At 42.7% G+C, this 13,435-nt stretch overlaps 1 protein-coding gene across 1 annotated transcript; it reads right to left on the bottom strand.

Moving 5' to 3' along the window:
* Nucleotides 1-5,867: 5,867 nt before the first annotated feature.
* On the bottom strand, nucleotides 5,868-13,092 carry MAT2B (methionine adenosyltransferase II, beta; the record flags this gene model as incomplete). Its single annotated transcript, XM_009876187.1, has 6 exons — nucleotides 5,868-6,334; nucleotides 7,326-7,439; nucleotides 8,422-8,615; nucleotides 11,382-11,534; nucleotides 11,834-11,948; nucleotides 12,898-13,092. Coding segments are annotated over 6 exons (942 nt in total), but the record flags the coding sequence as incomplete, so codon positions are not given.
* Nucleotides 13,093-13,435: the final 343 nt, after the last annotated feature.

Genomic DNA, 13,435 nt, shown 5'->3' with positions numbered 1-13,435 from the left:
TGGCGACCGGAGGGGAAAGCTGCTGATGTGGTCACACCCTCAGTCAGCTGCACCTCAACAAATCCAGGCGTTAGCGTCAAGGGAAGCTGGTGCCGGGAGCTGGATGTCAGAACGTTGTTTGTCCTTTGCTCAGGGATGCAGCATTTGGTGCAAATTCCTTCTGCCTTCCTTCAGCTCCGTGATTTAACATAGAAGTGGCAGGTGCACTGATCACTTGGCCAGATCCTCTTCCAGACAGCAGCGAGGAGATGGGGAAAACGCCACTCTGCCTTCTTGGAACTTCCCATTTCTTCTTGTGTGACGAGAAATGTCACCACCTTCTCTCAACCTGGTTTTATTTGAAATCTACTGTACACCATCCAGAAGGAAAAGAGAGATGCTGAAAGATTGTTTTGCGCTGAAATTATGTTTTCCTACAGATTTTCACACAAGTTTGCAAAAATGTGGCTCTTAGTAACCAAAAGGATTTCACACATCAGCTGATTTTCCAGTTTCACTTTTAACCCATAAACTAGGAATCCCAGAGTACTGAAGCAGAGTGGATGTGTAGAGCTATGACATCAGTGTTATATTTCTTTCACCATCTAACAGAGGAGATACTACATTTTTGAATTTAAGAGAAATTCAAGCGCTCCAGAATCCAACAAGTTCAGTTCACACATTTACATTTTTGAGGGAGAATTTGTGTGTGAAATCCTTATCAAACTGGGAAATTGTCTATCAGTGAGTTGGAAATTTGGAATGCAAGGAGTCAGTTTAAACTCTTTTTTTTTGGGGTGGGGATGAATAACTTGTTTTATAAATCTGATGGGCAAAAAAGGCCAGCTGTGCACAAAAGCCCCTGAGAAGTCTATCACTGGCACTTCTGCTACAGAGCTTCCGCTGGAAAACAAACGCTTCTTCGACCTTAGTGCTTCCCAAAACAGCCAGGAAATTTCCTCAAGATGACCCACTCCTGAAAAATGTCAGGTTTCTATGGAACTCACAGGAGCCTAACTTTGGGGGAATTTGGGAGCAGATACCGATTCATGGCTTCAAGATCACTGGTCTCATAAGAACTCCACCTTTCCCTGATGGCTTTTCCGTTTATCAGTTACCAGAGGAGACAATGCCATTTTTGGAACTGAGCCGTACTTGAGTTACTTGGAACAAACTTGTCACAGGAAAACAGAGTCAAGCGCAAAGAAACAACTTCGTGCAGGTTTACAGCGACAACTTTTTGGCCGTGCCTCAGCCCAAAGATAAACCAGAAAGCACCGAGTTTCAAGACTTCTGGTACCGCCTGAAGAAGGTGAAACTCCTCTCTGCGCAGTTCTGAAGAGGTATCACTGCTATGAAGCCGTGCTAATGAAAGTAGCTTTAGGAGATGGCACAACGCCAGGGGTCAACAAGTTCCACTTCTCTTGAGGTTGCATCAGTTCCAGTATTTCCTTAGAACAATAGTGGAGACCTAGAAAAGAAGTAAAACATTTCTAAAATGCTAACTTCAACTTTGCTTTACTTTCATTTTGTCTTGGGACAACTCTGTACAGACTTTACCTCATCCTTAAGTAGAGAGAAATCAGAAGGGACCAGATAGATAATATAAGAAACTTCATTACCTTCATGAAAATCTGCTTTGGGTTTAGAAGGCCTGTAAGATAAAGAGAAGTGCGTTCTTTGCAGACTGAACAGAAAGAGAGACTTTGAAACCAGTGGCTTTTCTTTCTGTATCCCCTTAACTGAGAGAGAGCAACGAATAAATGAATAGAAACATCAAGTGACCCTGGAACGAGGGTTCAGGCAGGACTGACTCTCTAGTGCCACACTTGCACAGGCAGCGAGCTGGCACCGTGTTCTCTCCTCTGCACACAAAGATTGTGCCTCCCGCAGTCACAGCAATTTTAACCCCAAACAGTTCCTGGACTTTTGTTGACCAACCCAAATACCTGCAGAGCCTGGAGCCAGAAACACAGCGCCAGAGGAGAGGGAAGAATGAGATCAGTTCTTTCAACAGCAACGTAGCGTGAACGTGGCTGGGAAATGCCAGCACTGGCGGCGCTGTCGCTGGCAGCACCTGCTGTGCTGTGAGACACGCGCAGCCCCAGAAGGGACACGTCAGGAAAGGTGTCTGTCTCGTAACAGGGGGTTTGCAGATCCCCTCTGAGAAGACCAGACTGACACAACAGTCTTTTCTTCACAGAAATGGACTAGTTTTCCATTTCCTGCTGGAACCCTTGACGTAACGATTCCTTACTCTTGACTTGGTATGAAAACAGAACGGTTGTTTCCATATTTTCGTTTAAACATTTCTGTCAAAGACGACAGACTATTACTGATTCTGTAACTCCTACATGTAAGAGCTATGATTTTCACCTTTAAGCATTAAGAACAATTTTTCTTGGCAGGAAGACCATGTAGCCAACAGACATGACATTTAAGAACATACTTGCCTTTTGCCTTGTAAGCTGTCACTTCCTTCAGATTATAGTAAAATAAATGATGGCTGGCTGAAGTTTGGTATTTATTTTTTATAGACTATAGACATAGCAAAATAGCAAATACATTGCTGAAGAAATACAGAGTGTTAAATTTCATCATCACCACACTGAAATAAAGCGTACACTTATCTGAACAGAATCCAGATGTTATCAGTTACACAAAAGGATTGCACACCTCATCTTGGGACTTCTCATGGATTTAATTATGACAGCTTGATGCTCATGAGCACTTTGTCAATTTAGGCAGAATTACCCCCAAACTCCTGGTTAAAAGGATGAACAGAGTGAAGCTTCACTCTAGCTTGTTGGTTTGTGCCAGACTGTAAAAGCTGGCAAATGAAAGGAGCTACCTCTTTAATCCAGCTACAGTCAGTGTGACTTCAAAACCATTTAGGTTGATTTTCCTTACACTTCAAAATAAATGTTCAATTACCAGAACTGCACCCAAGCCCATCTTTAGAAACTCCGGTAACCAGACCCTCGACTGCAGCCGGGCTGTGGATGTAGTTCTCACTGAACACAGTCTCTGAATGTATCTGAACGGCTTTTGTGGAAGGGATGCAACAGGAGATGGGAAAACTCCAATTGCCTTAACGTTTGATTTTTCCGTGTCTTTGGTCATCCAAAGAATCACCTTTTTTTGATGCATCTCTTGTTATCTTTGTATTTTCCAGGCACCCTTTGAAACTTACTCTGGAGTTACAGCACTTCCAGGAACCAGCTCCAGAAGCTTCTTTTTCAAATCAAGATATCTGGGAGGGTAAGAACATCGACAAGGTGCAGAGTCCCCCAAGCCACTCATTCCTGTTTGAACAACTGTAGATTTTACTAAGCACAAAAATGATTCTGCAAACGTAGAAGAACTTGAGAAAAAACAAACTCCATGCATGTTCTTTGGTTTAGGTTTTCTTCGTTTGCTTGTTCTGGGTTTTGTTGTTGTTTTTTTAACCTGGGAAGTTCCACGTATGCTAGGATGAAATGTAAAAATTAATCCAATTTATGAGTGGGCAAGGCTGAACCAGCCCACATTTAAGAATCAAAACCACTTAGAAACTTGGGAAAGTTAACTCCTGTATTTCAGTGCTCAAAAACAAATTAAAAAAAGCCATGATTATCTGCCATCTAATTTTCTTGGAACACAACAAATACATCTTCAAGATACAAGTTCCAAGATTGTGCTCCCGTAGCCCATTTGTTTTCCAGTTCCAAGAGCACCCATCAGCCCCGCGGGCATTTTGCTGCAGGTAGCACCAGCCCCAGCTGCTCAACAAACCAGCGCAGGTGCGGGGCCAAAATCACACCTGGATTTCACAGCTCGGTGTTTCAGACACCAAGACTGGGACTCCTTTACTCACTCAGTGGGAGAAATATCCACAATTGCAATTCTTTCCTCCCGGTACCGTGCCCAACTCATGCCCATTCGGTGCTCGGCATTTGGAAAGACGCTGTCCTTCCTGGCCAGACTGCTCCAGGTGCGATCACGGGAGCAGTGTACTTAGCGGGGACCAGCTGAAGGGAACAGACAGTTAAAACACTTTGCTGGAGGGGGAAGAGACGGTTTTGCATTGTCTTGGGGGAAAAAAAACAAAACCAAACAAAAACCCCCAACTCCTTTCATTAAGAAATAAAATACAGAATTGGATATTGCCCTACTCGATATTGTAACAGCCACCAGTTGAGAAGAATTTAACAGAAATCAGCAGTAAATCCATAATGGCATATACCACCTTCCAAATTTTCCCGTACTTTAAAAATGGAAATAAAATACTGTCACTTCTGACTGTGTACACTGAAGAAAAAAACAAACCACACAATGAAATAGCAAGTCTATTGTCTACCTCCACGTTCCTTAATTTTTTTTCCCTTCGTGTGACTTTTATCCCAATTTTTCATGTCAGTTTTAAATTTACTGTGATTTAAAAAAAAAAATAAAAAGATATGGTGTCAAATTTAATAAAACCGTAGCTGCCTGCAAGTGGATGGGACGTGCTCAGAATCTTCCCGATCAGGCACTGAGGCCCAGAATATTTCAGGCTCCTGTTTTCAAAACCTTCTGCACCGTTTTTTATGTGTCCATTTACCGCACCCCCAAGGCAGTGGCACATTAACAGAGAAACACTGATCCGACCCAATTAACTCTGGAAATAGTTCATCGAATAAGGGAGGGGGAAAAGAAAAAATCACTGAAGGGACACACGAGTTTCAAGAACTGCAACTATTTATGGCAAAGAAAGAATCAACAACTGTTTCTCATGCTGGCAACATATATTTATTGTCATTTTGGGGACAGGTTACCATGTGCATATCAGGGCTTCAGACTAAAAATCAATCAGGATTATGAACTCTTAGCATATGCCAGTTGCAAATTGAATAAGTGAATGTAAAGCTGGCCTTGAGAAGAACTTCAGTGAATCTGTTTTTGTCCTTCCCTCCCCCCTCTTTTTTAATTAAAAGCTAAACATCTTCCCCTCGCCCTTCACTTCAACCTCTGAAAAAATAAACCATCATCCAAATGCAGCTTTTCCCAGTAGTCTGCTGGCGATCTCAGAACATTTATAGTGCTGATTCTACAGCTTCAGAAGGAAACTAAACCTTCACGAACCACGTTCTTCCTCCGCTTTACCGGGCTACCGAGTCCAGCTCTGAGGACTGCAATAAAATAAATCCAGAGTTGGTCGTAAGAGACCACGGTGGTTACGTTACTGTGGTGCAAACCTTCCCCACACGGGTGTTGCCGTCCCAGAACAAGCGACATCAGTGCAAGAGCCGACAGCCTGTGCAAAAGAAGCTGCAGTGCTAAAATCCCGGCCGTACCTTTCCTCTCTGTCCCACACGGGTCAACACACACCTTTCCACTAACTTGGCCCAAACAGCGCCCCCTCAAAGAGAAAGATGAAGCTATTTCATGCTTTTGTACAAAAAACAAACAACACCCCCACTCCAAAAAAAAAATTAAAATCCTCCAATCCTCCCACCCCCCCAAAAAAAACAGGTCAAAACTTTTTGTTCCCCGTCCTCCCAAGCCTCTTTTACCTTTTGTGTCACCATGAGAACAAATGCACACAATTAACTGTACAAATGTGAAGCTGCAGGCATTCAAGTTACAGAACGTTCTGAAAATATTTCAAGCATAAAAAGTACACTTGCTAATTGCAAAAATAAAGTTTCACTTTTTTTTTTTAAAAAACATTTTGATGAGAGCTCAAGCAAAATCAACACTTAAACGATTCCGACTTCAGTTTAACTTGGTAAGGACACCGTTTTGAGAATTTCAAAAAAATCACTTCAGATTTTGGAGATAAAGTATCTGACTGTGTCTTTTACGGAAGAGAAATGGCGAATATACAACAGTGGCACAGGCCGCGAGCATCGACAACATGTTTCCAAGTGATCTGAACCATTCCCAGCAGCCAGGGGTGCCCAGGACTAAGAACCACAATCCGCCGGGAACAGCCGTGTAAGTGAGACTGGTCTGAACGGAAGGAAAGATCCAGGACACCAAACGGGCTCAGGCTGTGTGACCCACCGTTTTGCAGGCTGACAATTTCACTAGTGCAAGACCATACGTTTACCTGATTAAATGAAAACTCATAAATGTCACAATTGGAGAACACTCATACAAAACTATTTTTTTTCTTTTAAAAAAGTGCCGCATACCATACTTTTACTAAAAAAGTTACAAACTAATGGAAGACTGTCTGCCGCCATCTCTTGTCGACAAGGAAAGGCCAAAGTGATTCTTTGATCCCAGCTCGAAACGGTGTTCTCTGACCTATCCCCAGCATCTCCAGCCTGGAGCAGTCCAGCTGAGCGTTCCTCGGACGCAGAGCACCCACAACGGGACAGTCGGTAATCTGAAAGAGAAACAGAAAAAATCCACAAAACCAACCTAACACATCAAGGAATGAGAAGCGATAGAAAAACATTTATTCGTATCTACACTCATTTAGAAGTTTTCCTTCAAAGCTTTCTATACAGGTACATTCCCTTTCTCATCCCGACTATTTTATTTTTCTTTGTTCATTTGCTTGTTTTAACTTCATTTCAACATAACAGATGTCAGACAGAGCAATGTGAAGTATCTTAAGTTAATTTTTTCTTAATTACTGCTCACTATTTATGTTTTTTCTACATTTTATTCCCATTTTCACTCTGTGATTATAATCACAAGGTCAAAAACACCCTAAAATGTTGACGGAACCGCATCTTGATCAATATACTTGAAGAGAAATAAATATGGGCAGAAAAAATTCAGGCTGATTTAATGTTCGCCATTCTTCTCTCCATCCTCAAAGCCACCTTCTGGCCTTTACCAATTCAGAATCCTTGGAATTTATTTCAGATATAAATAAAATCTTATTTACATACTATATTCTTGCAACGTTATCAGTAGGTCTTCAAGTGCCAACAGAACCGCAGGACAAGCAAATCAAAAATGATTTGAATTCCTAAGTGCATGTATCCAGAAACGAATCTGGGCACAGAAGAGTTCTTATCCATCGCTACCTTCAAGTTAACGTCCCGTCAGTCTGCAAGCTTTCTTAAGGACAGAAACACAACACAAAATACTGATTTACTTGTGACTAAGGGGAGCTGGTTTGCAGAAACACCGTTACGCTAGAGACTGCGAAACAGGTCACTGACTGGCCGGGTGATTGTCCTAATTCAGCACATCAAGGCAGCGACTGTGTTCCCAAGTTTGCATCCTCAGCAACGTACCTGCTGTGCTGGACGCACCCAGCTCGCCCTGAAGAGGAAGTTTAGCTGAAGAGCTAGCGTGAGACCTACTGCTTGACGCGCTAAGATGCCCCTGTCCCTCTGCAGGGCAAACAACCCGGCACTTACTGGTCTCAGGTGGCTGCTGGGAAGGTTGAAAGCATCAGCGATCGCACACGCCATCTCATACTTTGTCATCTGCTCATTGCCAGACCAGTGAAATGTTCCTTTTACTGACGGGTCCTACAGAAGAAACAGGAAACACATGTGGAAAAAAAAAAAAGCACACCTATGTGGCCTTCAGACTAATTCCTGTGCAAGGGCTGGCCCGAATAATCTTCCAGCAAGATCCTATCACAACAGGCACGTCACAGCACCTCAGTGATGTTCTAGAAACGTCTCGCACGTTTCCAGACGACGCCTGGCTAGGGCCGGACACTGAGCCCTGGTGTCACGCCATACACAGCCGAGGTGACTTTTCCGAAGCAGCTTACAGCCCGTCGAATGAACCGGAGGGACAGGAGTGAGCCAACCCACGAGCCAGGCATCCGGAGCTGGGCAGGAGGAACTGGGCTGTTCCACACCGTGCGCTTACTTGAAAGCAAAAAATGCAGAAGGCACCACACACATCCTGAACGTTAAACTGCAAACCACGTGTGAGCCTTGTCAAACAAAGTGACTGCACCATGTCCACAGTCTATTTTATTCCAATTTATATGTATGGAAAGTAAAGGTGGCTAGTTGGTGCTGTTACTTTGCAGAAGTGGTAGCCTGAAGCCGCTGCGGTGAATAAACACAGTAACAGATTTAAGTCTGGTGCCTTGGTTTTGCCACTTCTTATTCTTAACAGACTCAACAAGGGCAGCTTTGAGGATTTCACTCAACAACAAACATGGTTTGTTTTGTTGTTTTTTTTTTGTCCAGAATGGCAAGGTGTGAAGGGCAAACCAGAATAAGTGAGGTATTTGCATTTCTCTCCTGTATCCTAGAAAGCAAATGGCAATGTTTAGAAGGATCTGTCCCCATCACTTATCTCACTTTGGTTTTAAATACGAGAATACCCCCACGCTGTCGCGTGAGGACAGTGCAGCATTACAGCTAACTCCCGTGTTCCAGCAACGCAAAGAGGCACGTAGCTTCCGGGCAGTCCTCAGTCACTCAGCAACAAAGCCAAGGAGCTGGAGCTGCTTTTACCCCGAAGAGGTTTGTTTCTGTAAATCCTTACCAGCATTCTCTTCTCTGCCAGCTGTCTGCAAACAGTTGCTACATCCTTGACATTCGTAGGAAACCTTTGCTGCCAGTGGTCCATGTTGGCAGATTTATTACTGAACTGCACTTTGTCAAACATGACAGTCACCGCGCTTTCCTCCAGCCTTTCCACCTCTCCGTACAAGACGGGAATCCTAAGTACTGCAGCACCTCAAAGAAGGAACATTTGAGAACACTGTTAGGAAGAGCTGTGAACGCTGCAGTGTCACCTGGAAAGAGTTTCGGAAGTGTTAGGAGATCTGTTGGTGATATTAAGCATCTACACAGCACAAAGAAAATGTAATTAATACGTTTGCCCTCAGAACATGATTTTAATTTATATCAATTAAAACACTTTATAAACACTAAGTTTATATAAACTTATTTATGTCACTGATTTCCAGAAAATTAACAAGCTTTCATTAACACTGAAAGAGAAAAAAAACAGGCCTGCTGGGGTTAGAACAAAAATTAAAAAAATTAAAGAAGTGCACTATGCAGTTACTTCGGCCCTTCCCATCCTCCCGGGCAAAATCATGAACACAGACTCCTGCCAATCCCAAACCACCATATTCTGGCATCAATTACAAAGATTGTTTTTCACCCACCATGCAGAAGCCTCCTGCATAAAGGAGGTTACTACTTACCAGAAACAAAAAAAGACGAGAACCTTGGAATGAATAAAGAGCTTGAGAAATAAGGACCAGGTTCACAGAAGGCAGCAGTAAACAATATTAGATTAAGACACTATAAGAAACTAAACTAACAGTGAGCAAGCGCAAAGGGAAGGACATGTGACGATGGAATGTCCCACTGCCCACCTCAGTCATCAAGACTCAAAAGGCCTCTTCGAGGGGAAATCCAAGAAAGCTGTGACAAATTCATTACAAGTAATAGAGAGAGCTTTGCTTAAATCAAAAAACCCAACCAATTCAGTCCTGAAATCAAAAGCAGAAGTCACCAAATCACTGCAGTTCTTAAAGACCTGTAGGAAAATGCTACGGCGATTAGATAAAAAAACCCCACGAGCTAGGACACCAAGTAATCTCACAGAAAAAGTAAACCAAAAGTACTTACACAAGAAAAACAAACACAATAAAAAACCCCAACATGACATTGATTTCCCACCACTCTAACACCAGCTGTTTAGTCACTCAGTAAATATGCTCTACCTCTCTTTAAATACTGGTTGAAATGTTGCTTTTTAAATGACTTTCGAGGTACGCGTTGTTTAGGACAAAGACTGCCTGCCTTCTGTTCTCAGAGCACCGAGAGCACTACCTGCGGCACCCAGGGTGCTGAAGGCCTGCTGGAACTTGTTAGCTTTAGAATGAGTACTGGAACTTTTCACCCTAAATATAAGCTGTACCCCCTCCGAACCAAAGTAAGTATATTTTTTTAAGAAATATGTAAACCCTCCAAACTATTAGTGGAGATTCCTGCATTCTACAACACAAAGAGGGAGCTCTTCACGCAAACATAGCCACGGGATGGGCTGATTTCTACTTAGACAGTATTAGCAAGTTAGAGGTTGGAAGGCTAATGCACATGAAATATTTATATTCGTCTGAAACACTAGAAATGACATTTTCTAGCGTCAGTATCTCAAAATTCCTTCTGCCAATGACAGCGCCGCTGCACCCCGCGGCTGCCTGACAGATCACGCTCAAACGGGTCATGAGATGGAACTGAGTGTTGAGTTGGGGGAAGGATCCAGCCCGACACCCACACGCACTTGGGTCTGGAGCCGTCCTGTCTTTGTTACCCATCTAGAAGAGGGAGCAAACAGCATCACAGTCAAATTCAGAGATGATGTTGGAGTAGGAGGTGAAGGGAATTGCTTTTTATTTAATATTTTGTTTTTACTTAGATAAGATTTCTATCACAAGTATGTTTTAGAAAGTCTGTTACTTGCTAGTAAGGACAGACCTATACTGAGGGCTATCATTTCTGAATACAGTAAGCAGCTACTTACTGAAAGACCATTACACTAATTATCAATCTTTCAGTTCTCAGGTTAGGCAGAACAGAATCACCGTGCCAGTACCACAGTGAAGTATCGGAAGCCTCTTCTGCAAGTGCACTGAGATTATTTTCTTCAGATACTTTGAGAAAATAGAAGTGCTTCCTTTCTTAAAATCTGTGAAAGGAAAGTGGCAGCACACTAACTAAACCCAACCAAACCTCTCTTGTGCACAAGAAATAGGTTTTAAATGCTGGGGAACATGTTCAGTCCCAAGCTTTTCTCCCTTATACAGGAGAGTTTTTAGAATTATGCTTGTGTGTTTCTGAATGACAATTTTCATATAGATGTAAACCACAATTAAAAAACCCAGTTGCTTAACATCAGAAATATGTTACTAAACTTTTATAAACTTCTATAAACTTTTATAAAGATGTGTGTAGTGAGCTAGGTAGATTAAAAATAAACCCGATGGCCTGATGGCTTATGTAAGGAGAGCCAAACAGGAGATCAGCAAGAAAACCACAAGAGCAACAACAGCAGCCTGGGCTGGTTTTATCTGCACTAGTACTGAATCGCAAGTTTGCTTTTCCTGTTGAAAACGACACAACCACAACACGTCCCCTAGAGAACAGCAGCTCTGTGTTAATGTGGTAACGCTTGCGCCGTTACAACGCATTGATGATCTATTTTATCTTTCTGATCTTGACCGAGAGTAGACAAAGGCTTGTAGATGTCCCTCAGCAGAGGCTTCTAACACAAATGAGCATCGGAACAAGTAAGAAAAAGCTTTAATCAACCTAGAGGCAATAGGAATGGTTTATAGCAAGGAGACTGACTTCCAATCCCATTCTTTTCTAAATCTCATTTCCCTGGCTTTGCAACTTGACCACTGACTTACGAGCCTATTAAGCTAATGTACAACTAGGTGAAAACAGAAAGCCTCTATTAAAAACGTTTGAACGTACACTTACCTTCGTTGTTTTCCAGAACGGCCTTTTCGCCCTCCAGTTTGGTTTTACCATATAAATTCAGGGGATTTGGCGCGTCAGTCTCTTTATAAGGAGGGCTTGTTCCATCGAACACGTAGTCTGTACTGATGTAGATCAGAAATGCTCCAACTCCAGCTAGGAAGAAAATCTTTACATATAAATCTATTTTAATTCACGCCTTATTTGAAATCCCAATAAACCTTTAAACAAACATCCAAGAATCTCACCCTCCAGCCCCGTTCACTCCTGCTGCTCTGCCTGTTTGCTGACCCATCAGGCAGACACGTGTGCTGCCTTTACGGAAAACGGGCCCAGGGGACGCTGAGTGCAGAAATGACATTCAGCACTTCGAGTAACTCACCCGTATCTATGTCCCCATACAAATAAACGCAGTATTTTAACAAGAAAGCAAATCTGCTCGATGGTCTCCTTACCTGCCTCCTTTGCCAAGTTCCCCGAAGCAGCCACGTTGAGCTGAGAAGCAGCATCTGGTTGACTTTCTACGACATCTGGCCTCCTCTCAGCAGCACAGTGCACTATAACATGAGGCTGGAAATTAAAGACTGATTTGAAACAAGCAGCACGGATAAGACTGCAGCTGCAGCCCAACTCCAGCGGTGAACTCGCACAGCAAAAATGCACTTCACTAGGCTGTGAGAAGCAATAAAAGTAGCAGTAGTTATCTTATCATCGAGAGGAACGTGTTTTCCTGACTGATTTGAAACAAGCAGCACGGATAAGACTGCAGCTGCAGCCCAACTCCAGCGGTGAACTCGCACAGCAAAAATGCACTTCACTAGGCTGTGAGAAGCAATAAAAGTAGCAGTAGTTATCATCGAGAGGAACATGTTTTCCTTAGGTAGTATAATAGAACAATGACGCTTCAAGATACCAGAAAAAATTACCATTACTTTTCCAATTATGATCTTCAGTAGCTTCAATTTTACAGCAAGCTGATTTTTCTTCTTTTTAACTCTGTATGATAATATAAACCATAATAAAGTATCACACACACAATGCACCTTAAAATTCTTAGATAAGCCCTTTGCACACGGCTTATTTGACAAACGCAGACTATTAACAAGATATTTAAAGCCATTTTACAGAATGGCACTCTGCACAATGTGTCTCAGGTTTTACATACTCCCCTTTCTGGTTGGACTGGAAGAACAGTGAACTTCTTACTGCACGATACACGTGCAGTTACTGCAGCTGTATTCAAGTATCTTCAGTGTCAAACGAACTGCCTCACATCAGCATGTCAGTAACTCACATTTATTTTTTTCTTTCAACTATCAGTACAAGTGTGTCGACAGGCACACCTGTTACCTGCAGTCTGTCTGTGGTGAAAACTCTCTGCATCCACAGAAGCAGCCAGAAATGTTTCGGAGCTCTGCCGAGGCGTGAGACCCGTGGCAGCCCTATCGGAGCAGCACTATCACCCATGACCAGACCTGTGAAACGCCTTGCCCAGCTACTTCGTGCTCCAGAAACTTACCTGAAAATCATGGATAGTGTCATGAACCGCAACCGAGTCCAGAAGATTAACCTGTTCAAATCTGGGCCGAGCTCTCCTGTACCCGCAGCCAACTGCATTCCAATTGTTTTCATTGAATTCTTTGAACATGGCTCTGCCAAGAAGTCCTGTAGCGCCAGTGATCAAAACTCGCCTACTGGGAATATGAACATCTTCCTGGGGAAATGAGAACAGGAAAAGTTTTCTTTCTACTACTATTTAGTACTGTTTTTTCTTTAAAAATATACAAGGCTACAGTCAGAACTACTGTATTAAATGTCTTTTCTTGCTACGTGAGTCTTCTGGAGTGTCTCATGGAACATCAACATCTGGGAGCACCAAAACAGTAACTCACCAAGCATTTAAACATATTTTTGAAGACAATGAAAACAAAACTTTGTTTTATTCCACGCGTCACAAAGAGGATATTACATTAACAGCACAGCTTGAACTGAACACAGTCACAACACCACGACGACCAAGTCACGTACAGCTCGCATCCTGTGGCTCCCGGCCACAC

This window comes from Apaloderma vittatum, unplaced genomic scaffold (assembly GCF_000703405.1).
Source record: "Apaloderma vittatum isolate BGI_N311 unplaced genomic scaffold, ASM70340v1 scaffold40529, whole genome shotgun sequence".
NCBI lineage: Eukaryota > Metazoa > Chordata > Aves > Trogoniformes > Trogonidae > Apaloderma > Apaloderma vittatum.
The sequence above is the reverse complement of the archived record's forward strand: the minus strand, read 5'-3'. Positions and strand labels throughout refer to the sequence as shown.